The 25,116-nt window shown below is 39.6% G+C and overlaps 1 protein-coding gene across 4 annotated transcripts in view; it reads right to left on the bottom strand.

The window, feature by feature from the left end:
* Positions 1-31: 31 nt before the first annotated feature.
* Positions 32-25,116, bottom strand: part of LOC105935554 (glucocorticoid-induced transcript 1 protein) — a 37,257-nt gene continuing 12,172 nt past the window's right edge. For 3 of the 4 annotated variants that reach the window (XM_036135324.1, XM_012876010.3, XM_012876009.3), the window contains exons 4-9: positions 18,278-18,367; positions 13,618-13,743; positions 11,424-11,561; positions 8,032-8,224; positions 5,566-5,686; positions 32-3,563 (exon numbers count right to left, since the gene is read on the bottom strand). In XM_036135324.1, coding sequence (XP_035991217.1) covers positions 3,239-3,563; positions 5,566-5,686; positions 8,032-8,224; positions 11,424-11,561; positions 13,618-13,743; positions 18,278-18,367 — 993 coding nt within the window. In that variant the 3' untranslated portion in view covers positions 32-3,238. The remainder of the gene's footprint in view (positions 3,564-5,565; positions 5,687-8,031; positions 8,225-11,423; positions 11,562-13,617; positions 13,744-18,277; positions 18,368-25,116) is intronic. The other variant, XM_021323316.2, reaches the window with a different exon arrangement.

The raw sequence follows: 25,116 nt of genomic DNA, 5'->3' as shown, positions 1-25,116 counted from the left end.
ACGTTGACGCGCACACACAGTCCTGTGTATGTTTTTTTTTTTTTTTGCTAAACAACAATCAATTGCACATTCTTCTGATGGTTTTAATGAACAAACTTGTATACAGCACAGAACGGTGATTATCTTTCCCTTTCCAAGTAAGTGCTTGAACCTGGGTGTATAAAACAAAACAAAAAAAGAATGGAAAAACGGTGTGTTGAGTTTCCAACATTATGAAGCAGTGGTCATATGTTCAGGCTTTGCCCCTTCACCATTTCCTTCTGTTGCAGCTTTAATGCTTTCATACTTCAAAATTTTTATTCGTACCCGTTTTGACAACCAGGGATTTAAAGTAATTTCTTACAATCCTCCCAATGCCTAATGTAAGGAAATGCGTTTACGTCACTAATAAATTGAAAGAAAAAAAGCCTCTCAAGTTATTTAGGTCTGACATTTAGGAGTCAGCAGATGTAAATAACCAAATTAAATTACATATCTTAGATTTGGACTTGCATATGTTTATTTATCGCAATATAATTCATCTAGTAAGAGGAATAAACTGACAGGCACTAGTTGAAGCATTTATTTACCTCTGATTTTTAGAAAACCTAAAAATCTTTAAAAAAAAAAAAGTATGACATATCTGTCTTTCAAATGGATTTTCAAGGTTAATAAGTAATTTTCTATAAAGGCACCTTTCTGAAACAAAAGGAACAGGAAAGCACGTCCATATATGGATGACGCTGTGTGTGTAACCGCCTGTCAAGCTGCATGGCTGTACACAGATAACGGGACATTTTACTTAACAAAAGGACATCTTTTTAACAAGAATACGTCGAACAGATAGTTAAACCCCCGCCAAAAAAAAGATGAAATTAGCAGATTTGCTAAAAAGATCATCTGTAAAAGGAAACTTGGGGGAGCTTTGAGGAAGTAAACCCCAAGTGTGGAGGATGGAAACATTTTATGAGACGAGATTACCAAACAACTAGAGTGTGGGTTTTAGGAAAAGTTGCCCAAAACTGAGGAATGAGGAAGCAAAGCAGGGATTGGTCTGATTGTCTAGTAAAGTTCCTCATGATGTCCGGATTGACACTACATGAAAACCTGAACTGAGCTGGATTTTTTTATTTTTATTTTTTTTACCCATCACCTCTAGCTTTAGCTTAAGCGACTTTTTAGCGGCAGAAAAATACCGTAAGACGAACTTATGGTAGTTAAACACTTGACAGGTAAAAATACGATGAGGTGGAAACTACATGGCTCCCTAATAAAAAATGATTCTGGTCGCAGCTATCTGAAAAAAAAAAAAAAAAAAAAAAAAAAAACAGGAGGGAGCAACAATACTGGTCAGAATAGGAGCAGAAATGAGTCTGTCTTGCTGTCCTCATCAGTTAAATACAGACTGATGACGTGAAGAAAAGTAACTTATGAACCCACCCTATATCTAAATGTAAAATAGGTCCACATCACAGTAATGATGCTGTTCAGAACCTTCCAACAGAAATATTAACGTCTAGCTGAATCCTTTTTTCAGAGGTCATTGATCAGAGTTGATATAAATACAGACTGAGCTCCCCACAGAGAGATTTTAAATCTCTTCACAAGGCCAAGTTTTTCCATTCTTCTGCTCTCAGACAACATTTTGCCCTGACTTGGTCCTCCTCACTTGATAAATCTTCTTATAAAAACTTTGTACACCAAACTGGAGACTTTGCCATCACTTCTTTTGTCTTAGACAATCGCTGCCAGTTCGGTGTCCTAGACTCGTTAAACGTTTTTCCTCTCTCTTTTACTAATTTTGTTACCGATTTTTACCATTTAAAAATAGAACTATTGTAACAAGCTTGAACATAGCTAAAAAAGGGAAAGGTTGTATGAAAATATGCCATCTGCACTTTGAGTACATGGGTATAAAATAGTTTTACGGGTACCAAGCGGACGCACGGTTTCTGGAAGGGGCAAACTGACCCAGAGCCTCATACGTCACTTAGAAAAGAAAAAAAAAAAAATTCAGGCACAAAAAAAATGCCCTGATCTCCCGAATATGACAGTCCTTGTGCTGTTTTTGTAGTTTGCTTTGGTACACGTGGAATATAACTGCTACATCATTACAAAACTCAAATTAAGGTGAAAGTAGCTTATGCAGCCAGTCGTGTTTGCCTTGGAGCAAACCCTGGAATGTGTCGTAGGCACCTGAAACTCTACCTGAACCGCCTCAGCGTCAAAATCTGTGACAATAATCACACGATTCAGTCTAGATGAACATTCCTTTTCCTGGGAATTTAAAAAATAATAATAAAATAAAAATAAATCTTTGTTCTTACAAATGTGTATAAACACAGGGGAACGGTAACACAGTCAAACTGTTCACTTTCTGAACGTCCTGAGTTATTGCTTTAGGTCGGTTGGGCCAATAAAAAAAAAAAAAAAAAAGGGAGGAATAAGGAAGTCATGTGCTTTGTGGTTGGTTACTCGGTCACTGATTAAACAGCTATTTGTATTTTGTGCTTGGCTCCTGTTAAATGGGTAATCACACTAGGTGTACAGGTTTAGGCCTGGCCTTTAAAAACCTGCTGATGAACAACGACACTTAACAAGTACTGATGCTTCCCCCCTCATATTAACAATATGCAACAAGTACATTCAAACATATATGTCAGAAATAAGAAATTCAAAGGGGGGAAAAAAAACAAAACGCCCTGTAACCTTTATAGCCAAAGTGTAAGAATTCCCATATGCGTTTCAGCTAATAAGCTAGCTGGATAACATGAACACAGTGAGCTTTCTGCAGATATTGCATGGTTACAATAGTTGATTTTTTTTCGTCTTGATAATGTTGCCAACGCTACATATGATTTAATCATTCAGTTCTACTCGTTGCAGAATAAGCAAAGGACGTTCTGCTATATGTAATGATGGATAAGAGGAGGCGGTACGGAGGTGTAGGTAGGTTAGTTAGTGATGGGAGGAGAGGGGCTGATGCCCACGGTCAGCAAAAAAATAAACGCCCAAACATCAAGTATTAACCCTAAAACATCAGACATGAATCCTGGCATTTAACAGGAATCTTCACGGAGCAGGACGCTGGTACTTCTATCCTCAAAGGCGCTTGTCGTTTCCAGACCGAGGGCACTCCCTGCTGGCTAACGTTAAGATTATCAGAGTGCGATTTATTTATTTATTTTTTGCTGTCTCTTTTTTATTTTTTTATTTATTATTATTTTAACCAAACCACCAGGCTAGTTGCGCAGTTTTTTTATTTGTAGGGGGTTTGGTCGTGAACACCTGAGGACCAGCTGGTAAGGACTACGTGTGCTGAGCCGTCTCCTACGTCAGCGCTTTGGCTGCCTGTGCCGGCGCTCGGGTCTGCGGAGGACGAAAACGTGGCTCCTGGCGCCGCGGGCTGCGTCGGGATCACCTGAGTTGCGAGGCCACTGCTGCTGTGAAAACTGGGGCTGATGGGGGAGAACAGGGAGGAGCAGAGGAGTTTGACGGGGCAGAAGGCAGAGCCCCGGGGAATGAAGTTCACCTTGTTTTTGTCGGGGCACGAGAACAGAGGGAAGCCTTTAGATTTGCCAGATCTGAAAAAGAACAGAAGTTACACTTAGTTGTTGTTTTTTTGCCACTGAAAACATTTTGCTGGTCTCTCAATTATTTAGCCTAGTCAGCAATTTTGTTGTCACACTGTTGTCTTATTAAAGAAACTTGGGAAAAATCAGTCTCTGTGCAATTAACACCATCTATGTGGGTGTTAGGGGGTCATCATAAACCAAAAAGTTGCAAGAAAGTAAAACCCTGCCATGCTATGGAATGGGTGAGAATGTCAAAACCTAAACACAATTGGAAATGCATGTGAAAATGGAAAGTTTGCTTTACTTTGCAGCAGATCTAAGTTTAATGTCTGAACTCTGGGTTCCTTTAACTTTCAATGTGGCTTAGAATAAAAAAAAAAAAATAAGTTGTTGAAGTTTTATAATATATAGGATGAAAACTTTCAACTTTTTCTTCCCTGAAAGCACCAGAAAATACAATTATTGCTTAAAATTATGGGATGGAGTAAGAAATGGATCAGATTAATTTCCAGAAATCAGGAAGCGACGGGAATCTGATGATTTCCAGCTTATTCAGGGCTAACCGATGGCTAGCCTATCAGCTTTCAGTGTCACTGAGGTATTGCAAAATAAAGTCAGCGGAAGCTCAGACATGTAAGAAACTACTTAAAAGAAAACTATACTTTCAACAACATCTTAAAGCTTTGAATGTTTGTGGTTCATTCACGCTGCGAGAAACTAGCTAGATTTGGAAAGGTTTGCAATGAAGACACGCTGAGGCTGCTATTTTAGTGATAACACCCACGCTAACAGCTAATATATGCTGTTTAAAAATGTCAACTTAGTATTTACCTCATCTTAGTTTTACCAGAACTTTAAAGCAATATTTTAGAGTGACCGCTCGCTCACACAGCACCGACCCATCGACATACTTAATGACCATTCACAGCTAAAAATATTTTAAACGCTATTCTCACCAAGTCTGACGATCTTATTGTTTTTAAAGTGAACCTTGGAATCTGCTACATTTGGTAACTTCTAATCAGTGCATCTCTAGAGGAGATTTCAGGGCAGAACCAGAACGTCTGGTCTGGGAATACTGTGAGATTTCCCCCTTTAAGGGCCGTCAGGGCGACCTAACCTTGTTTAACCAGAGTGAAGGTTTAGGATTAGCTTTGTAATGGTAACTACTTAAAGAAAACAGATAAATGGATCTACAATGGAGTCTGGTGTTAATATGTAGAAAATACATTAACGTGAAAGCATATTTCCCCATCTGCCTCCCTAATACAGACTTCACCACGGTCTCACAGCAGCCCCCTTTCCCGGCTGCCTCAAGACCTTAACGTCAGAACAATCGGTTGCTTTCACGTAAATTCGCCAATAAGACATAAACTTTTGGTAGATTTGTATATAGTTGCTTTTTTTGAAGAAAAAAAGTCGCTAGAGGGTTTGAAAAGGGCAACAGTGCTCGTAATGGAGGCACAAGATGGAGCTGTGTTTTTGTTTTTTATGCCGGAGCTGCTTTTATAATAATGTAATAGTAATAGTAATATACCCCCACAGTGGCGGAGCTACACTACGTCAGAATTACGTCACCGCCACAGAAAGCAATGTTAATTCGAAGTTCAAAGCAAGACGACTGTCTAACCCGAGGAGAGCACCACACTGACACTTTTAGACACAAAAGCTGAATTTCAACAAATATGCACTCATTTTTTTAAAGTAATTATCAGGATATGTAGGCGGTACTATGAGTCAACCATGTTAAGGGTTTATTGGCAAAAAAAAAAGTTGATTTGGGGTTGAGTTACCCTTTAAAGTAACTGCAATGCTACCCATCTGGCGGAGGATTTGTTATTTAGTAGTTTTAGCTTTGGTGCACGACAACATTTTTTTCCTAAAAGACCAACTACCACCAAGTTTCTGACCATAGGATCTTTGTAAATGAAGGCTTTCTTCAGGAATTAGGGGGATTTGCATGTTTAAAACCACGCATGAAATGATGGACGCACGTCCTGCTACTACTTACACCAGTTCATCAAACACTTTGACCTTCTCGCATCCCTCTGGAGGTTCCCGTTTAAACATGTAGCTGTTGTTTGGTTTGGGCGAAGTGGCGAACTTGGGGAGAGGAGAACTGCACCCACTGTCTGAAAAGAAAAAAAACAAAAACAAGATAATGTTTTCTGATTCTAAACCCTGGAAATATGCAGAATAATTGTTATTAAACTAACAAAGTACATACCCAGTGCCTCTACATTTTTTATAAGCATTATAACACCATAAAGAACTTAAGGTTTCCTTGTTGTTCCACACATTGTCTCCATCTTTTTCTTTTTTTACTACGTTATAGTATTTGTACCTTCATACTTTAGATTCTTCATAATTAAAGCTGAAACCTCCAGATTTCATTACAAGCTTCTTTTGTTTTGATTTTTAAATTGGAAATTGTCTTAAACTACTGACCCCCAAAATCTGAATTTATGTCTATTGTTTAGCAACATGATTTACGAGGAACTCAAGTCTGTTTTTTTAGTCTCATTCAAAGCGAGAACAATTTCTGAAAGGATGATGACAACAACAAAAAAAGGCAAATCTACATCAGCTGCTAAATCCTGAAATCTGAACCCGGCACAGAAGTACGAGAGACGGAGGTAACGGTTAGTTTTTGATAAAACAAAACCGTGTTTTCCAAACAATAAAACAATGTCTAACACTGGAAGTTTTCCTTCTGCATATATGCAGGAACTGTACGCATAAATATGTGTGTTTGAAAAAGTCTAATTTTGTTTTAGGCTAAAATGAGGTTGAACTTGTTAAAGGTTTAAAAAGCCTCTGAATAAAATGTAAATTTGCTGCAGCAGTATAGTCTCACAGTTTTCTTAGGGCTATGAGAAGCTATCTTTATTCAGTGGGGATATCATTTTCATATTGTAAAATAATTTTAACTGAATGATTCATGCCTATTGATACTACAATGGAAAACATGTCATTCAAATAAACCAGGAGTACAGTAATAAATAAAAAAACAACAACAGCCAGAACCAAGAAGGCTGAACAAGGGCAAATGAACCACGGTGAGAAGGTAGAACCAGCTCTAAAGCTAACTCTTTGGCAACTCCAGCTAAAAGTGGCCTTTTGGACTATATTGGCTTTATTAGACCATTTCCGTGCTAACTTGTTGTTTGGGACACACACAGGTTAAAAGGTATTTCTCCTGCACGTGTCCCACCACAAATCTAAACATGTAGAGTTTGCCAAACTCTACCAGGACTACACACTGCAAAAAGGGAACTAAAAGTAAGTAAAACATTTTCTTGAAATGAATGTATTTTTTCTTGATTTGAGCAGGTAAATAAGACTATTTGCCAATGGAATAAGATTTTTGCACTTAAAATAGGAAGAATTGATCTCCACCATCTTATTTCAAGTGCAGTTTATCTAATGATCTTATATTAGGCATTAAAATACTAATTCCATTGGCAAATAAGCTTATTTACCTGGCCAAATCAAGGAAAAATACACTAACTTCAAGAAACTTTTACCCACTTTTAGTTCCCTTTTTGCAGTGCAGGCTTAATACTGACTAAGATTCAGGTCTTAGTGGGCCTAAAACAGAGGATGAATGTGTGGAAAAGACCCACATTGCCACCATTATGTATGGTGGAGGATCTGTGATGCTGTGGGCTTTGAGAAGCCTGTAGAAAAAAAAAAAAATCAAGAGCTTCTGCTAAAATTTATATATATATATATATATATATATATATATATATATATATATATATATATATATATATATATATATATATATATATATATATATATATATATATATATATATATATAAATAAAAAGAGTCACAGGTTATTTTAGGTTAATTATTCAGACACAGAATCCACCTCCTTCCGTGGTCAACTCAGTCCAAAGACCTAAATCTTGTAAAACAAATCTGTGTGGTGAGCTGAAGAGAAGAGAAAACGAGACAGGACCCAAGAATCTGGATTTGGAGAGAAAAATAGTCAAAGATGATTCCCTCTATGTGGGTGAACTTCATGAAATGTTATAAGAGAAGACAGAGTGCCGTCATAAAAAAGAGCCATAAAAACTAGTAAGAGCCATAAAAACCGGTTTCATTTAAAAACTATATTTAAAAATGTGTCAAACATCCACACTCAATACATGTACATCAGTTAAAAAGGTTGGATTTTTCTCTGTTTCAGTTCGAGATAATCCTACAATAAAAGAATAATACGTCTATTTCTTTTAAACAGCCTTCACCATAACTGTGTATCTGTGCTTAAAACTAATGGGGGAAAAAACATCTCTATATGTTCAAAAGAGATAAAAAAAAAAAAAGACTTTTGCTTGAGGCCAATTACTATAAATCACTTAAGGGAAACTATATTCATATCTAATTAATCAAAATTTCAGTCTAAAGGCAGAACCAAAAGACACCGGTTCTCTATTTTGCACGAGTTTCCGTGTAAAAGCGTACCTTTGTCGATTTCCTCAGCAGAACAGGGACTTCCATCGGGGGACTGAAGGAGGTCGGAGCTGCAGGGTCGGGGCGACGGGCTCGATTCGCCACTTGACGGGGCCTGTGTGTCTGTGTCGCGTGTGTCACCGCTACTGCTGCTACAGCGGTGCGGAGGGACGGGGGGCCGGCGGCCATCCACTGCCTCCATGGCCTGCGAGGACCAAAACAAAAACAAAAAAACAAAAAAAAAAAAAAAGGAGACGGCGACAGGTTAAAGTTTGTGAATCCCAGCATGGCAGAGGTGCCAATAAGACTTATTGAGCTCTTCGAGCACTGCTGCTAACAGATGGAGGGATTCTCAGTGAAACTGCTCGTTCTTTAGATGACGTCGCCATTTAAAAAAAAACGTCCTAAATCTTAAAAACATCTCCCAACTGAAAGCCCTCTGATGTGTTTTGTCTCTAAAAAGGGCAACTGGAGAAGCAAACACCGCACCAGATGGTACCTGAAAAGAAGCGCAGTGTGAATGGTGTCCAGCTTTGGCTCCGCCGGTTGAAAAGAGGCGAGCAGAAAGGAGGCAGATTGCACAGCAAGCTGTGAACCTGGAGGTGAGTGTGCGTTGTTTGTTTGTGCGCTTAAGCCATGAGGGTGTGGAGCGCTGCGGCTCTGCCAAGGTTTACAACCTCATATCAGGGCTGATTTACAGGCCTCTAAGCAAGTCAAGTCTAAGGCTGGGAAAATAGATGTAGGAACTGACTTTACAAGCCTGTCTTTGCATGTCTCTAATGAACCATAAGCATAACTAACAAGCTGAAAGTATAGCCATCACTTACTATTAATTAGATGGCATCTTTATTTATTCTAAACGGTCCAGTTTTGACGCCGTTTCTGCAGAGGTTCCTCTCATAGTGTGTAAAATGTGGACGACTCTGAAATGAAGCGATTGAACGCACAGATAAGTGGCCAGGACGAATGGTGGCGATGCAGAGCAGGGACGGGTGTGTGGACATAGTTCAGTTCACGTGAAGTTGGCACAACAAGACGTTTATGGGACCATCATGGGCAGAGCAACAGAATTAAAGGCTTTTTTATGGAGCAGCCAACAACCATAAATAGTAAAAGGGAAAGTCAAGATGAAATATTAGCCACACGTGGGTTAACTGCAGAGCTGTGTAACGTGGACTGCCCCCACAGATCCACATGGTGTGACTTCACCTTTGGTCTTAAAATAGATACTGACCTGTGTAATTAGAATAAATGAATTAAATATTAAAACAATCCATCACTTAACAGTAAATCTGAGCTTTTCTCTCAAATATTAAGTGAACATCCCTCCCCTATATGTAGAAATTATCTCAAAGAATAATACTTTTACTGTATTTATAGATATTCTATGATGCAGACAGCTCTGTAGCTTTTGACTATTTTGTAAGTATCTTCATTTTTAATTTTACATTTCTCTGGAAAGTAGAAAAAAAATCTATTTTATCATTTAAAGAACAAACAAAATCTAAGATAATAGCTTTACAAAATTGGTGATTTAGAAATCAGCAGCAAAGTCTGAGATTGGGGAATTTCTCAGTGGCGCCTTTCTTTCACAAGGAGTTGCGTCATGGGCGTGAGGCATATTGTGTAATTACCCAGAATCCTGCTGTCCATTTTCAACATCAGGATGCTAGGTTGTCTGTGCACAGCACATACCAGATGAGTTCTCTCAGCCTACATTCACACTGCAGGGAAATGCGACCCAAATCCATCTTTTTCACAGCAGTGTGAACGGTGCAATTCCGATCTTTTCACCCCCCCCAAAAAAAAAAAAATCTGGTTTGTGCCCCTTCCATATTTCATACTAATTCAGATACGTCTTGGATATTTTTCCAAGTGTCTGCTCTCTGAACGGTCATGTCATATTTTATCCGTCTTTCATGTCCCTCTCCTGCCTCTCACTACATCCACACACAGCAGTAGTAGTTAGTCCTCCAGGAGGATTGTTATTACTAGCTGTGCTGCTTTCTTCTTACCTTACTTCATCTCTGCTATGATTTAGTCTTAATAATCCCGGTACCCTTTGCTCAACAACCTTTCTCATAATAAGGAGCAATGCTGGCCAGTATCAGCGTTTTTTTTCCTTTTGGAGTTTTTTCTTTTTTTAAATATAACTTTATTGAAAACTTCTAGAAACAATTAATTCACCATAACTTCTGTAAACAGTGCGCTGTTGTGTGACGTCTCCTTCCCTTATCTGCACATGCGGGTCGTTTTCTGGTCTTGAACCGTTCAGACATAGGTTTGATGACGATCGCATTTAATAGTAGTATAAACGACTGCTTCAAAAAAAAAAAAAAAAGTATTTCAGCAATAAGTTTCCTTCAGTTCTTAAAGACTGTCGGAAGCTCCAGTAACTGCCTGATAATCATATCACTCCACTTGAGATGCCACCACTTATATGCCCTATGTACCTATTCTTAATTAAATTTGCTTTATTCATATAGCGCTAATTCACAGCACATCATCTCAAGGCATTTTAAAAAGTTTTTTTTGTCTAAGGGGACCCATCAGAGTGCATCCAGTCAATAACTTCAGTGACTGGCACAGAAACTGTGCCTTCAGTCACAGTTTCTGCAGAATAGGCAAAGGGAGAGGAATGAACATTTACAGCCATACAGTCGTATCAGATCCAGATGAGATGCATATCTGACTAAAGACTGTTTAACCACTCATCCAAGAATGGATTTAAGGACATAAGGAAAATCTGGGTATAATGAGACTATTTAAGGCAGTGGTGTCCGAATATTTTCTGCACATGGGCCGATGTAGTCAAGTTGAAAGTAGCTACAGGCAACAAAAATTACCCAAACTTCAGTGACATCCAGCATTCATTCCTGGATGAGCATGTAGTGACAGTGGACAGTCGCTGGCATTGTGCCGCTGGCTTTGCAGCAATCCCTCATACAGAGCATGCATACAGCATTGCTGCTTTTTGCAAAATAAATCCTTTACCTACCCATCGTGAACTAAATTATCTCCAAATCACAGACATTTCTTCTTGGGTTCATAACAGTTTTTGACCCTTTTGACAAACTAAGTGCAGATGCAGAACTGCGTCACAGAAGCGCGCTGGATGGGTAGTTGCATTTTAGAGTTTTTTTTTTTTTTTTTTTGTCATGAATTAGACCAAAAATACTGGTCCCAGAAACCATTTTCTGAAAGTCATTTGCATTTTTGGTGGGATCAGGGGAACATTGTGAGCATTCCTATCTGCTGACTCCATGACATAACATTAGTCAGATATTAAACTCCGTAGGTAAAACATTACAGGACTTTATCGTAGGTCTGCAGTATAACAACTGTGCAGTAAATTATTACATATCACGGCTAAATCCATCTGTGGTGGGAGCAGACGTCTGTACCTGCAAGCCATGCTCCCAGTCGTCTCTTATGAATACGTTTTCCAGCTCGTGGTTGATTCCCTCCACGCTGCTTGGCACTCTGCATATGAGCGACTTGGGCATCGGCATTGTTGTTAAAGTCGACGAAGTTCCCTTGTACTAGAGAGAAGGATGAGATTTATTTTAAAAAGTGCATTATGAATCAGTGCGGCAGTCAAATACTGAATACCTTCTAGAGCTACATTCAGACGGGATCCTGTATCCTCAGGCATCCCGTTTAAATATTCCACCGAGAAATGGGACACTCCTTCAAGAAGCATCATCCGTGCTCCCCATTAGCATACATGACTTGTCTTATTTTTATTCGCGACCACTAGTCTCATTGAGACTAGTCGCATTAACAAGAGAGACCTGTAAACTTTATAAGCCAATACTTGTTGGTAAACAGTTATCAATACTGCAACATTTAACATTAATTGATGTAGTCGCTATTTTTATGCTGCTGATTAACCATAAATAGAAGTAATTTATTAACACCTGTTTAAAATATGAGTCACAGTAATTATAATTAAACAAATGTTGACTGAGAAAAGTTAATTTGCCAGCCAGCCTTCTCTATTGCTGCCCCTTTAACTGTAGAATTACCTTCTCCATGTCAGAGAGGCTCCTTCACTGCCTACTTTAAAACCTCATCTTAAAATCCATTTTTATTCTTTGGCTTTTAACATTGATTGTTTTTTTTTTTTATTATCATTGTTCTTATGCCATATCTGTATGTTTTATGTCCATATTTCAATGTATGTTGACAGTTTGAAGTTATGTGTGGCACTTGTTTCAACTGTGGTTGCTTTACAGAGCTTCATAAATAAAGTTAGTATGGTGTGATAATGAGCAAGGTTCAACCTGCTTTTATTGTGTCCTGGTTAATGGATTTGAGTTGAAAAATAGGGCTGAACGATTTTGCAAAATAATCTAATTGCGATTTTTTTTCTTAATATTGCGATTTAATGCGATTTTTTTTCCAGTTTAAATTATCATGTGTTTTAAAATATATACAAACAACAAATCAATTTGTTTCCTCGCCATGTGGATTAGTTGCTAAAAGACCCACAGCATCTAAACTCGGAGCAGAAATGATTGCGTTCTGCCTAATATATATTTCAACCAAAATTACTTTTCTCTGCATTAACCACAAGCAACAAAAATGTTCTCTAAAAAAAGATGTTTGTAAAGAAGGACTATTTAAAACAAGAACTTTTAATGTTTCTATTAATCAGAATATTATTCAAGAGAACAGCTTTTAATTGATTTGGACATCAATCCTTGTTGGACAGAGTGTAACCAGTCTATGTATTAAACTGATTGACCTGTACTTAATGCTATGTATGAATATATAAACTCTAAAACAAGTAATAAAATTAGATCATCTCACTGCTGCAAATGTCTTCCCTTCCATGGGGAGCAAACGCACTTTGAACATTTTACCAACACCTAATGGACGTGTCTAATTCACTAATTGTTACAAAGCCAAAAATTGCAGACCTCTGCGATTTGGAAATTGCGGGTTTTTGTATATTGCGATTATATTGAAAATGCGATTAATTGTTCAGCCCTATTTTAAAAAGGACACAAAAAGGACAGAATTATAGTTACAAACACATCAGTAGTATTAGTGTAAGGTTTGTGCAGCAGTTTGTGCGTCTCTTTTCCTGGCCATCTGTTAATGAATGAGCTGCAGAGGAGAACAGAGAAAGGCATGCCTGGACACGTCCCCCCCTTCTCCGTCTCCCTTCGGCCAAAAAGTTAAATGTGGTCTGCTTAGTTAAAGTTAAGGCAACACAGATCATTATATTTACTTATTGCAAAAACACAAATCTAAATAAGTATACCACGTCTTAACCTAAATAAAGATATTGTTGGCTAGATGATAAATTACAGGTAAATGAGTTTAAAACTTCTTCGTATGTGCTGCTAACAGAAGACTATAGAAAGCAATCTAGCTGCACCAGATCGTTTCCACAGTTTTCTAATCTTCTGCAGCTGTGTTATAGTTTTGCAACCGTCCGTTTCATTTGGAAGTTTTCCTCCAGCCTCCTAGGCTCCCTTATCATCTCTCCGTAGCTTTGGTAAAAATCTTGCACCATCCAAGTTGTGTTAACGATAACGCTTTCACCTCGACGGAGCATGAAAGACGAGCGTGACGCGCGAAGGTTACCTGTGACTGGCATGCAGCGCTGTGCTGCGCCGGCTGATGCAGCTGCAGTGAGCTCTGCTCCCTGTCTTTGCTCTGCCGGGTGACCTGTTTGCTGCGCTGCAGCTGCAGCCTCAGCTTAGCAATCTGCTGAAAGAGAAATCAGACCCAGTCAGTAAGCCAGCAGGTCACAATCAACCACTGCAGGAGAAAAAACTATGAAGTCAGATGTTAGCAAAGCCTGTTCTCTCATGGTATGCGTTTAAACTAGCAGAGGTAGAATATTTAGTATCATTTAAGGATCTAAGAGCTTTATATTGCAACAGTAAATGCATAAATGACATATTTATGCATTTACTGTTGCATGTCGGGACTTTGATGCAATCAACTGGTTTCCTTATATAGGACATTTTTGACCAATCTGTATAATCTGACCCAATCTGTATAACATGATTGAACTTGATTTTGTAAAGTGCCTTGAGATGACATGTTTCATGATTTGGCGCTATATAAATAAAATTGAATTGAATTGAATAAATATGTCATTTATGCATTTACTGTTTTGCTGTGTTGCAATGGGAGACATGATTATCGTTATAGTATACAGTGCCTTGCAAAAAGTACTAATACTCCAACCGATTCACATTTTGTCACATTTTAACGGCAAACTTTAAAGCGTTTTGTTTTGATTTTATGTGATCGACCAAAACAAAGTAGTGCACAGCCTCGGAGTGGAAGAAAAAAGGATAAGTGGTTTTAATGTTTAAAAAGAAGAAATACAATCTGTAAATTGTGATGTGCTTTTTTTCTCTTCAGCCCCCTTAACTCCGACTCCCCTAAACAAACTTAAACTACCAAGAGAGAAGATGGACGGAGCTAAAAACGGGGGCGATCTGGAAAAACAACAACTTGTAAAGCCCCAGTACCACCAGCTCGGTTTGGCCGGCCACCGCTCAGCTCTGACCGCTTGCGAGCGTTTCAGGAGCAGGTTTCTCCGGCCCAGCAGGGTCTAACCAAGCTGACTCGAGAGGAGTTTTGATTGAACACACGGCTTTTCAGTGATTGGCTGAGGGGCAGGAAGGTGGAGTCCGAGGGAGTCCAGAAAAAGCAACGACAATAATATTAAGGACCACTGTGAATGGAGTGGGTCAAACCAAAATATAACTGTACTCTTTACAAACCATGCCTGAAGGAAAAAAAAAAAAAGGACACTTCAGCTTCCTATACGTAGACGAGCTGAATCTCACTGATTTCTTTAAAGTGTCAATGTCGCTAACAGGGTGTGGGGCGGGGGAGCTAAAGCCATCTAGCCTGGCCAGACAGACTGAGTTAGGCTGTATAAACACGGCATATCAGTCTGGAAAGCCGGCGACAGAGCCTGATTTCAAACGCGGGACTAACAGGAACAATGAAAACAGGGTAGAACCCATTAGAGAACTACGGGTGATGCAAACGCCAAGCAACTGTTTTAGCACTTAGAGCAGCCGGTTGTTGAGTTTTTAAAGCATATATCCAGCTCAGTCAGGACACGATAAAGGGTATTGCTCCGTTGCGTCCGCTATCTCGACTGTTATGGTTACAGAAAAGCACTGCTGCATTATGGGTAAAGAGTGCCGCATCGTAAACTCCCGCCTCCAGCGCTGTGATTGGGTCGGTAAGTTTTAGACCGGAGACACTGATGGCTGCTTCATGCCAAGAGCCACCCATGAATCTGGACACTTGTCTCTCTCCCCCGTTCAGCACTTACAAGCTTCTGCGTTACATTGACGCACAGCCTGCTGAGAGTATACAGCTTCCGTGTATATAACCTTTTGCTTCTTATTTTACTGAATTCTTAGTTTTTTGTCTGCACCATCAACACCAAGTCAAATTCCTTGTAAGTGCAAACCTACTTGGCGATTAAATTTAATTCTGATTCTGATGCATGATGCACATACCCTCCACGCAGAAATTAGATGCGTGGACCCAACGTCTGCAGCATTTATGCTCCGTGTAACTTTTCGCACTTTACTCCTAGACTCCAGAGGGCAGCGTTGTGCTCCTACGCCAAGCGTACTTCCCCCCACTACACGTAGAAGTGGAAAACACAGCTGTTTCCAAGTCTCTTCTACAATTGACATCTATTTCTGTCCAGGAACTGTTAACAATTTGCTCATAACTATGATCTTTTTGGGCCGAATTATAAAGATATTTATATTTACGAACCTCCGCCAGAAGGCGCGATTGCTCGTCCGCCATGTTTTCTCTGGGACTGTCCACGTAGTTAGGAATTATTCTAGGTGCACGGAGCGGAAACGTTTTGCTGCGCGGAGGGGCGTGGTAGCCGAAATTACGTGATATGGCTCCGCGGACTTCGCAGATGCTTCAAGCACAAACCCGGCTTGAGCCTGTCCAGACATACATGCTATAAGTCAGTCTGGCTGACCAGGTTAAAAGCCACCCCCAGGGGGCGTCTTCCTCATCCAGGCATTTCTAGGCTGGTCCAGAAACAAACTGTGCAAACATAAACAGGGTCGGGTCGGTTAGATGTCTCCAACTCCTGTCCACACCTAGATCATATAGGCAGGTTATCAGATGATATAGAAAAAAAGCATATCGATGAAATAGAAATCATATTGATCGATATCGTTAACCATCAACAAATTCTAAATATATATTTTAGTGTATCCCTGGCCATTTTATGCTGTTGCATGGCGACCTATATTAAAATAAAGAACACACAAACATGAATTCAAACTCAACCCTTTTATTCAACCAACTTTTTTACCAAAAACTGCACGTTTTTAAAACAGAAAAAAAAAATGCGTGCTCTCTGGACTCTTTGAAGGGGGCGAAGCTTGTTGACGACGCAGCCCTGGGTCTGTGTTTGTGATTGGTTTGGAGGATTTAAATGACTGTAGTATTAACCTACATAGCTAGAATGCAAAAAGGAAAGAAAACTATCATTTTATTGAACTTTTTATTGACCCTTTTTTTCTATCATCGATATATGTCTATCGATCCATATATATTGTTATTGGATTATCATCCAGCCCTAAGCTGAAGGGATCATTCAGGCATTATTCGAGTGTATAGCAGCAGGGACACCGACCCTCGATGACTAGAGTTTGAGACCCCTGGTTTAGATCAAAAGTTGTGTGTTAGAACAACAAAGTCAAAATCTACACCTAAATTCAACCGAGAATCTGTGGCAAGCCTTGAAAAATGACTGTTCATACATGTTCACCATCCAACCTGAAAGACATTGAACTATTCTGCAGAAAAGCAAGTTACTCTGGAAGTGCAAAGCTAATACAGACATACCCCAACAGAATAACTAAAACTAAATACAACTGCAAGTCTAGCTTCTTATATTGTTTATTTTATTAAAAAGTGTTTGAAAGCAATGTATTTTTTTTTCTTCACAACTATGCACCGGTTGCCGTTGGTCTAATTACACAAGATCCCATGAAAATGCGTTTCAGTTTGTTGTTGTGATAGATAAAAGGTGATGTGTACTTTTGCAAGGCACTTTATCCATTCCTCTCAAAACACTTACTGCTATTTGCCTTTTAACAAAAGAAAACAAACGACTTAAATGTTGTTGCAAGACAGCATATTTCTAGAATCAGTCTTGCACGTCTGGCGATTGAATAAGTTGGGTCAGTAGCTGTTGCCACATCTGGCCCAAGGAAAAAAAAAACTCAATACCCTTTGTAAGACTAACAGACGCAGTTGTGCTGTGCAGACAAAGGTGTGGTTCTTCAGTGCAGATCTTGTACTCCAGGCAACACAGTCAACAAAGAGACGTGCTCCTTTCAGAGATGTCCTCCCACTCATTAAATTGCAGAGGTTAGAGAGCAAGAATCCGGCTCGCTGGATTCACTTAGTGGAAGCTTTTCGATAATGACAAGTCCAGGCAGCCCGCGTTGTAATCTCAGTTGTTGGGAAAATGAAGATTTTCCTAGCTGTGCTGCGTTATTGATTGCTCAGGCCAAGACCCGGGGTATGTCTGCAGAACGGCGATCACACAATTTTCCAAGCAGGTTAAGTTATACAGTAAAGCTAGAGTTGGGCTTAAGGGTGATTTATGAGGTGAGATGAAGTCATGGGGGTAGAAACTGTTGCAGCATTTATTTCATAAAAAGATGTATTTGCATAATGTTTTATGCAATGAAAGTTTGCATTTACAACACGAGTAATTGCAGCTGACTTGATGGAGCAAATGTGGAGTTTTCTAGAACAAAAAAAAAAAAAAAAAAAGAAGAAGCTTACTTTGAAAACTGAAAAAAAAAAAAAAACTCTATCCAGACAACCATACAATGCATTCGGCCCTGTGTGGAGCTGCTGTACGGTCTCAAAAACAGCAATCCATAATGGGATTTACACAGTGCAGTCGTGCAGGGAAGAGAGGGGAGCAGGAGGTTAAATTTAGCATGTGGTCTGGAGGGATAGAGTCCATGTGGTTGGCTGGATGACCTGCCAAGGCCAGCAGATAGACAGGAGTGGAAACCGACTTTAAGCAGAGCAATATTTAGGCTGACCTCAGACTCCGACAAATAAAAACACACTTTGAGTAAACGGAGAACCTCAAGAATGACAGAAACCTTTGCTCTACCCAGCTGTGTGTGAGTATAATGACGCGTTAGTTGTAAGCGTCAGCAGTGACCTGAAAGACGGAAAAGGTTAAAACAAGTGAAAGTACCTCTTTCAGATGATCTGCGCTCCCCCAGGATGCTGACCGCTGGTGAGGACTTCCCGGTTCGGCCGACTCATCAATCCAGAGACCTGGAGTCTAAGAGAGAGAGAAAGAAATGCACAAACACACGTTACAAAGCTATCTTTTCTCTTAAAAAGACACAAACAGCTCCCATTTCTGGAATGTTTCCAAAAGTTCCTGCACATTTGTTGTAGCCATTAAGTCACAGTTTCTGCAGAATAGGCAAAGGGGGAGGAACGAACATTTACAGCCATACAGTCGTATCAGATCCAGATGAGATGCATATCTGACTAAAGACTGTTTAACCACTCATCCAAGAACCGGTTTAAGGACGTATGGAAAATCTGGGCATAATGAGACTATTTAATGCAGTGGTGTCCAAACCATGTGTTTTCCCGCATGGGCTGATATAGTCAAAGTAAAGTAGCTGCAGGCAACAAAAATTACCAAAAAATGCTAAGATTGGAATTTTATAGGGACTTTTTTTTTTTTTTTAAATCGCCTTGTCAACAATAATAATAATAATATGCAATATCTAAAACGAAGTAGTTGGATTTTTGTAGGAAAATGATCTGTAAACCATCGTTTGCACATTTTCCCAGTTAAAAGAAAGCTTAGCAATTTTGTGACCCCCCAATGTTTCGCCGGAGCCCATTTTTCAACACAAAAAGAGGCTATGGGTCATGTTCTGTTCAGAAATGCCTGTTGTATTAAGTCCAGTTTACAGAATGGGTCCATTTAAATATCCCTGTGACTAAAAGTCACCGGCTGTTTGTGATTCTATTCACAATGAGATTAAATCGCAGCAAAAATGTGGTTAATAAAAGATTCACACTTTGTTTTGCACCTAACATTTTCCATTTTAAGACTATTTTAATTCATCAATAATCTTGTCCAAAATATATATAAAAAAAATAAAATAAAAACGTCTATGCTGCCGGGCCAAATGTGAGCCATTTTGAAATGCTGGTCAGGGGAACGCACAAAATTATTCTAAGGGCTTCAAATGGCCCATGAGCCACACACTGGACTCCCAATTCAAGGCCTAAAACAGAAAAGATCAAATTTAAAGTGTTTACTTCTTTAAACCTCTCGGATTAACACAAATTTAAATGCAAATAATCTGAAGTGTTCAGATAAAGCGCTGAAAAGGGAGCCGGTTAACAAGTGGTGTGTATTTAAAAGTAAAGCTGTATACCTGGAATGAGTGAAAAGGAGTGCAGCCGTCATGGGACACCAATCCCTGAAGAAAGAGCTCTTAAACCAGAGTAACTATTTTTTTCCTCATTATGAGGAGGAGCCGCCGCACTAAACTGTGTCGCAAGAGACTGAACTCACATTCTTGTCTTCTGACAAGACAAAAACAAAAAAAAAACAACCTGTAACAAAATCCACTCACAATGCAAAATTAAAGGCTATTCATGTTTACTTGTCCTAAGGACTTCTCAGTCTGTTAAAATGTGACATTTACCAGCACAGCTTTTCTATCTTTGTGTTTGCTTCCTTCACCTTCAGCAATCCAAATATGGATTCAACAACCCTATTTACCCTACGTGCATTACTACAATCTGCTGGAAATACAGAGTGCAGCTGCAGGATTATCAAAGCTGAATGAAACCAACTATTAAAATGTCGAGCTGCTCGTCAATGAGTACAGAAAACAACCGATACACAAAAAGTTTCCGCCTAGAGAGCATAGAGGTAGTTCTGTCTCCCTGAAACTCGCCTTTTAGACCTGGGCTGAAAGAGACGAGGCAACGGTTAAGTTATGTAAATTAATGCAAAAAAAAAAAAAAAAAAAGCAGAGAGAGGGAGAGGATGTTTCATAGGCCTGACTGAAACCACATACTTCCCCCTGATTATGTCTATCAGCAGCGGGCCCTGCTCCTACAGCACGAGCACAGCGGCGCAACACATCGTAAATGTCAACGCCTTCACCGTGCCTTACGCCCGACTCCGCAGAAACAAAATCTTCTTTCTCTAAACGGCGCAAAAAAAGAAGCCTTGCCCTGTGATACGGAATATCACCCTGTGAATAATGACGAACACCCATGAAGTCGTCTGAGCCGGCTCGTTGGCAATGGTTACCCCTAGAAAAGGACACATATTAAATGGATGCTTGTGCTCTCGTAAAAAGGGACCTCTGTGCTCGGCCATGCTGGATGGCAGATGTGTAACTAGCCTTTAGCATTAACATTTTCCCCATGGCCTCTGGAATGACTTGTGCAGTTTGATGTTCCTGCCAAACATTCAGGAACTCGAGGCAGCAGCCGAGTCTGTTCTTACAGAATGCAAATTGCCAAAAAGGGCACATTGGCTTTCGTGGAGTTTGCTGTGGTGGGGGAAAGGGAAAGAAAAAAAAAAATGTAAAGATTCACTGATATACTCAGTCCTCTTGCTTCTGCATAACAGATACGGTTTCAGTAAGAGGCATAGCTGCAGTGGCTTCCAAGCTTTGTAACATTAATTGGAAATTATTGGTGAAAATATCACACAAAAACAACTTCAATAGAGATTTGGTGCATATGTGTGGATATCTGTGTGGATATCTGTGATGGTTGAGCAAAATGTGCCAAAGGTTTTTAGGTATGCTCGCCATACTTTACTGCAGACCATTCTTTTATTCTGTGATTTGCACGTGTTTATTAGGCTTCGCAATGGAAAGATCCATTGGGGGGGGGTTAAAGTCAACCCACCAATATAAAAGGCCCCTGATCCACCTCAAGACGTAGCAACGAACCGGCATGAATCGGAAGAATTAGTGTGGCGTGGTGCAGAGCAGGTAGGTACTGGGCAGAAACACTGCCTCATTCTCCATTGTTCATCTGATTTGAGAAATATGTTGATCAGCAAAAAGTGATGCAGATTTTATTTCCCACAGGTTTTGCCAACGGTTTCCCATCAAAACATTTGATCTGCTCTGATCTTGGTGGATCAGCATGTAAGGACAAAGTGATCAACAATGTGGGGAATTCATTCATTCTTCAAACATTCATTCAAACTTTTATTTAATATCTACATGTAACCCCCCTGCTTCAGATTATGGATATTACAACATGCATTACATTTGCTGATGACATACATCTCACAACGGGTCATAATCTATTTCAGATCAATGCAGAAAGTTTTGTTTTTAGTCTCAATGAGGCAACAGACCACAAAGCATGCAAAACCACCTCAGTGTCATTATGGACAAACACCTCAATGGTAACAATTGCATAACGTCGATTACTAAATCCGCCTCCGGACGTCTTAAAACGTCGCCAGGATAAAAGGTTCCCTATCGAAACAGGAAAGAGAAAGATATTACATTAAAAATTTTAACGTTTCATTATTTCTTAAATGACTGAAGTGACTCAACGTTTGCAAATCGTGTAAATTCAATTCAATTTTATTTATATAGGCACTTTCCTAAATGGTCTGTACGGCACCGAATGATCTTGGGTTGAAGCACATTTCAGAGTTGGCGATCAGGAATGAAGCAGGTAAGGTAGATTTCCCCTCAGGTAATCAGAGAGCCGTTAAGTCAGTGCTCCAATAACCAGAACTAGACGAGGAGATGAAGCGTTTAGTTTCCATCTCGCCGGCTTTGCAGCAAACTGCCTGAAAACCTGAGAGGGGCAAAAACATTTGGCCTGTTTAAACCAGCACTAAAAAAAAAAAAAAAAGTTTAGGACAGCTCCCCATAAAGCTAGAAGACTGTTTCAGCAGCATATCATAGCTTTTTAGTTGTTTTTAAATTAGCATTTCAACATTTCTTTACACAATTTAGCTTTACTTCTTTTTACAGCTTTCTTGTGTCTTGTGCGTTTCTCTTATCTCTCTTCTTTATTTCCCTTATATAAATAAAAGAAGTCAAGCAGGCACAGGTGACAAAGCATGGGGAATTAATCCCAGTTATTAATTTTAAATGCCACCGCTGAGTCCCCCCCCCCCCAGTTTAAATCACAAGAAAGTAAAAATACTGTTTATCATCATCCATTGACTACATTTCCTCTCCCAACAGAACATCAACACAAACCTCCGACCTTTATTCACCTGCGAGGAGGAGCTCCCCCCCCCTCCTCTGTGTGCGCTCCTGAACCTGCAGCCCCCAGCTGTGTGCTTTGTGAACAGGCGAGCGTGCCAGGTGTTGTGCCTGATAATGTAACGCCGCACAGATAAAACTCATAGCCTGCAGCTCGCTTCCTATTGTGATTCCCACCCAAGGGGTTACATGCCGACAACATCCTGAAGAATCCAGCTCAGCTCCAAAGCAGGAAATAATGACTTGGCTTCAATGGAGTCGTGGTGGAATTTGGGCCGTTTTTTTTTTTGTTTAGATTGCACGCCGAGACATGAGCACCGACCGAGTCCTGCTGCGATGGTTTGGTGGGATGAGAAGAGCGAGATGGGTTGGTTTGACCCCTAACTTGTTTATATGTAAATGTTAATATACGATAATTATCTGCGGTTTGGAATTGTTGTGCGTTGATCTCAAAGATGCATTGTTTTTTTATAGGGGTGGGGGGGACACTAACACACATTCAAAACTGGGATATTTGATTTCTTAGTACAAGGTCTCGTCCAAAATAATCAAACAATTAGACCTGAAAATAAACAAACTTATGCAGAGATTATATTTCAAGCGTTAAATAGATTATAAAGCATAATATGCTCTGAGTAATTCATTATTTACAGCATTAAACCAAATCCAATTCCAAATGCACAGAGCTTTGAGAAGCTAATGCCTCTTTAAACTTAATATTGGCTTGTGCCACCGTCGGCAGCAACAGTTGCCATCAACCATTTGGGGCAACTGGCAATTAGTCGTGTAGATTGCTGTGGAGAAGTCCTGGTCCACTTTTCTTTTAAAGAGTTGTTTTAAGTCAGCCACAACAGAGGCGTTTAGAGTTTGAACGCGCTGCTTCAGGTGATGGCCAATCAGATTTAGGTCAGGACTTTGATTCTGTTGCGTTTTACGTTTTGAGTCATTCAGCTGTGAACCTGCTGATGTGCTGCTTTTTGGATTTCCCGACTTTTTAAGCTCACTTGCATCTCAACAACAGAACTAAAAGTAACAAAAATGTTCTTGAAAAAAGCATATTTGCCCCTAGTTTGAGCAGGTAAATACGATTATGTGATAATTGAGTGAGTATTTGACCCCTAAAATAAGATGGTTAGATAAACTGCACTTGAAATGATGAAGATGAAGACGAGTTGTTCCTATTTTAAGTGCATAAATCTTATTCCAATGTCTCAAATCAAGGACAATTACATTCCTTTCAATAAACCTTTACTTCCTTTAAGTTCCCTGTTTGCAGTGAGTTTCCCACACCAATGGCCGAACTTTTCTTTTTAGGATTTTATGATAAAGAGCCCAGTTCATGGTTCCATCAATTATCAAACTACCACCATCAGTGGTCGGTGTGATGCTCATTTCTGAAATGCTTTTACTTTTACTCCAGATCTAACGCATAACTAGCATCCAAAAAGGATCTCACCCCAAAGCTTTAGTCTTTTCGGACCACAGAATATTTTCCCCAAATTATTTGGAGATCTTTAGGAAGTTTTTTGTTTTTTCTATGTTGAGATGGGCCTCTTTCTGTCTTTAAGGCTGCAGTGGCATTTGTCTTGAAACCACTCCCTGGATACAATTTTATGTTTCCTTTTATTGAACAAAGAATACTGACCTTTGCTGAAATGTGGCACTTAATGCACGTTTTAATCTGGATAGTTAACCTTCATAAATGATGCATTTTGCATCTGACTTTATATGTTGGGATATTATATGTGTTATATGTGCATCTTATATATTAAATGTTTGGTAATCTCAAATATTTAGGTCAGACAAAATATAAAAAGATCCAAGAGAACAAATTTACACTGGTAAAAATACCTTTTCCACAATACTGAGGCACCCATTGTTGCTTCTTTCATAGAGGAATCACACAGCTCTACTCGGGCTGCAGGGGCCTAACCATCATCTCAGGAGTGAGGGGGGACTACTGAGTGATTTATCATCCTCCAGCACCTGTCATTAGTGGCTAAAGAACCACATAATCACTAACAGCATCAGGGGACCGACTTTAGTTCCAAAAACTATATACTAAAGTTTTAGCTGCAGATCTCTGCTGAGTTAACACAATGACCATGGAACATCTAAAGCAGGGGTCACCAACATGGGGCGCACGGGCACCAAGTAGCCCCCCCCCCCCCCACCCGTGCCGCCCACGAGCCTGTTCTAAAAAAAACACAAAACTTTATTTTATGTGGTTATTCTTCCTGTTTATTCACACTTGCATTTATATAGACTTAAAAACGTCAACTTCTATAACAAAACATAATTGTTTATTTTACATAAAGTTAAGGAGAACTTTGACTTTGGTCAGTACTGGTAGCCCTACGTATGACAACAGCAATGAAGTAGCTCTTAGTTTCAAAATGGTTTGTGAAACCTGGTCTAAACGGTAAGGAGTCAGACTTTTAAGTGCCAAATGACAACATTGAACATTAAATGTCAATGTCATTAAAGAGGACTAGGTGATTTATTTCTTGCATGAACTAACTAACAAGGGATGTAACATAAGTGACAACGTCAGTATTCTCATTAACTAGCTTAACATGATATACTGGCATGTATTAACTAGTCACCATTTAGCTAACAGCTGCATGTAGCAGCATTAGTCAATTTACATGCTGCTCTGGGGAACCCCGCATCCATTACGCCCATCAGTAAAAACAAAATACATTACTCACATTCACACCCTGACGGTGGTGAGCTACACTGTAGCCACTGCTGCCCTGGGGCAGACAGATTACCCTGGGGCTGCGAGATAATCAGC

The sequence above is a fragment of the Fundulus heteroclitus genome, chromosome 3 (assembly GCF_011125445.2).
Source record: "Fundulus heteroclitus isolate FHET01 chromosome 3, MU-UCD_Fhet_4.1, whole genome shotgun sequence".
Taxonomy (NCBI): domain Eukaryota; kingdom Metazoa; phylum Chordata; class Actinopteri; order Cyprinodontiformes; family Fundulidae; genus Fundulus; species Fundulus heteroclitus.
The sequence above is the reverse complement of the archived record's forward strand: the minus strand, read 5'-3'. Positions and strand labels throughout refer to the sequence as shown.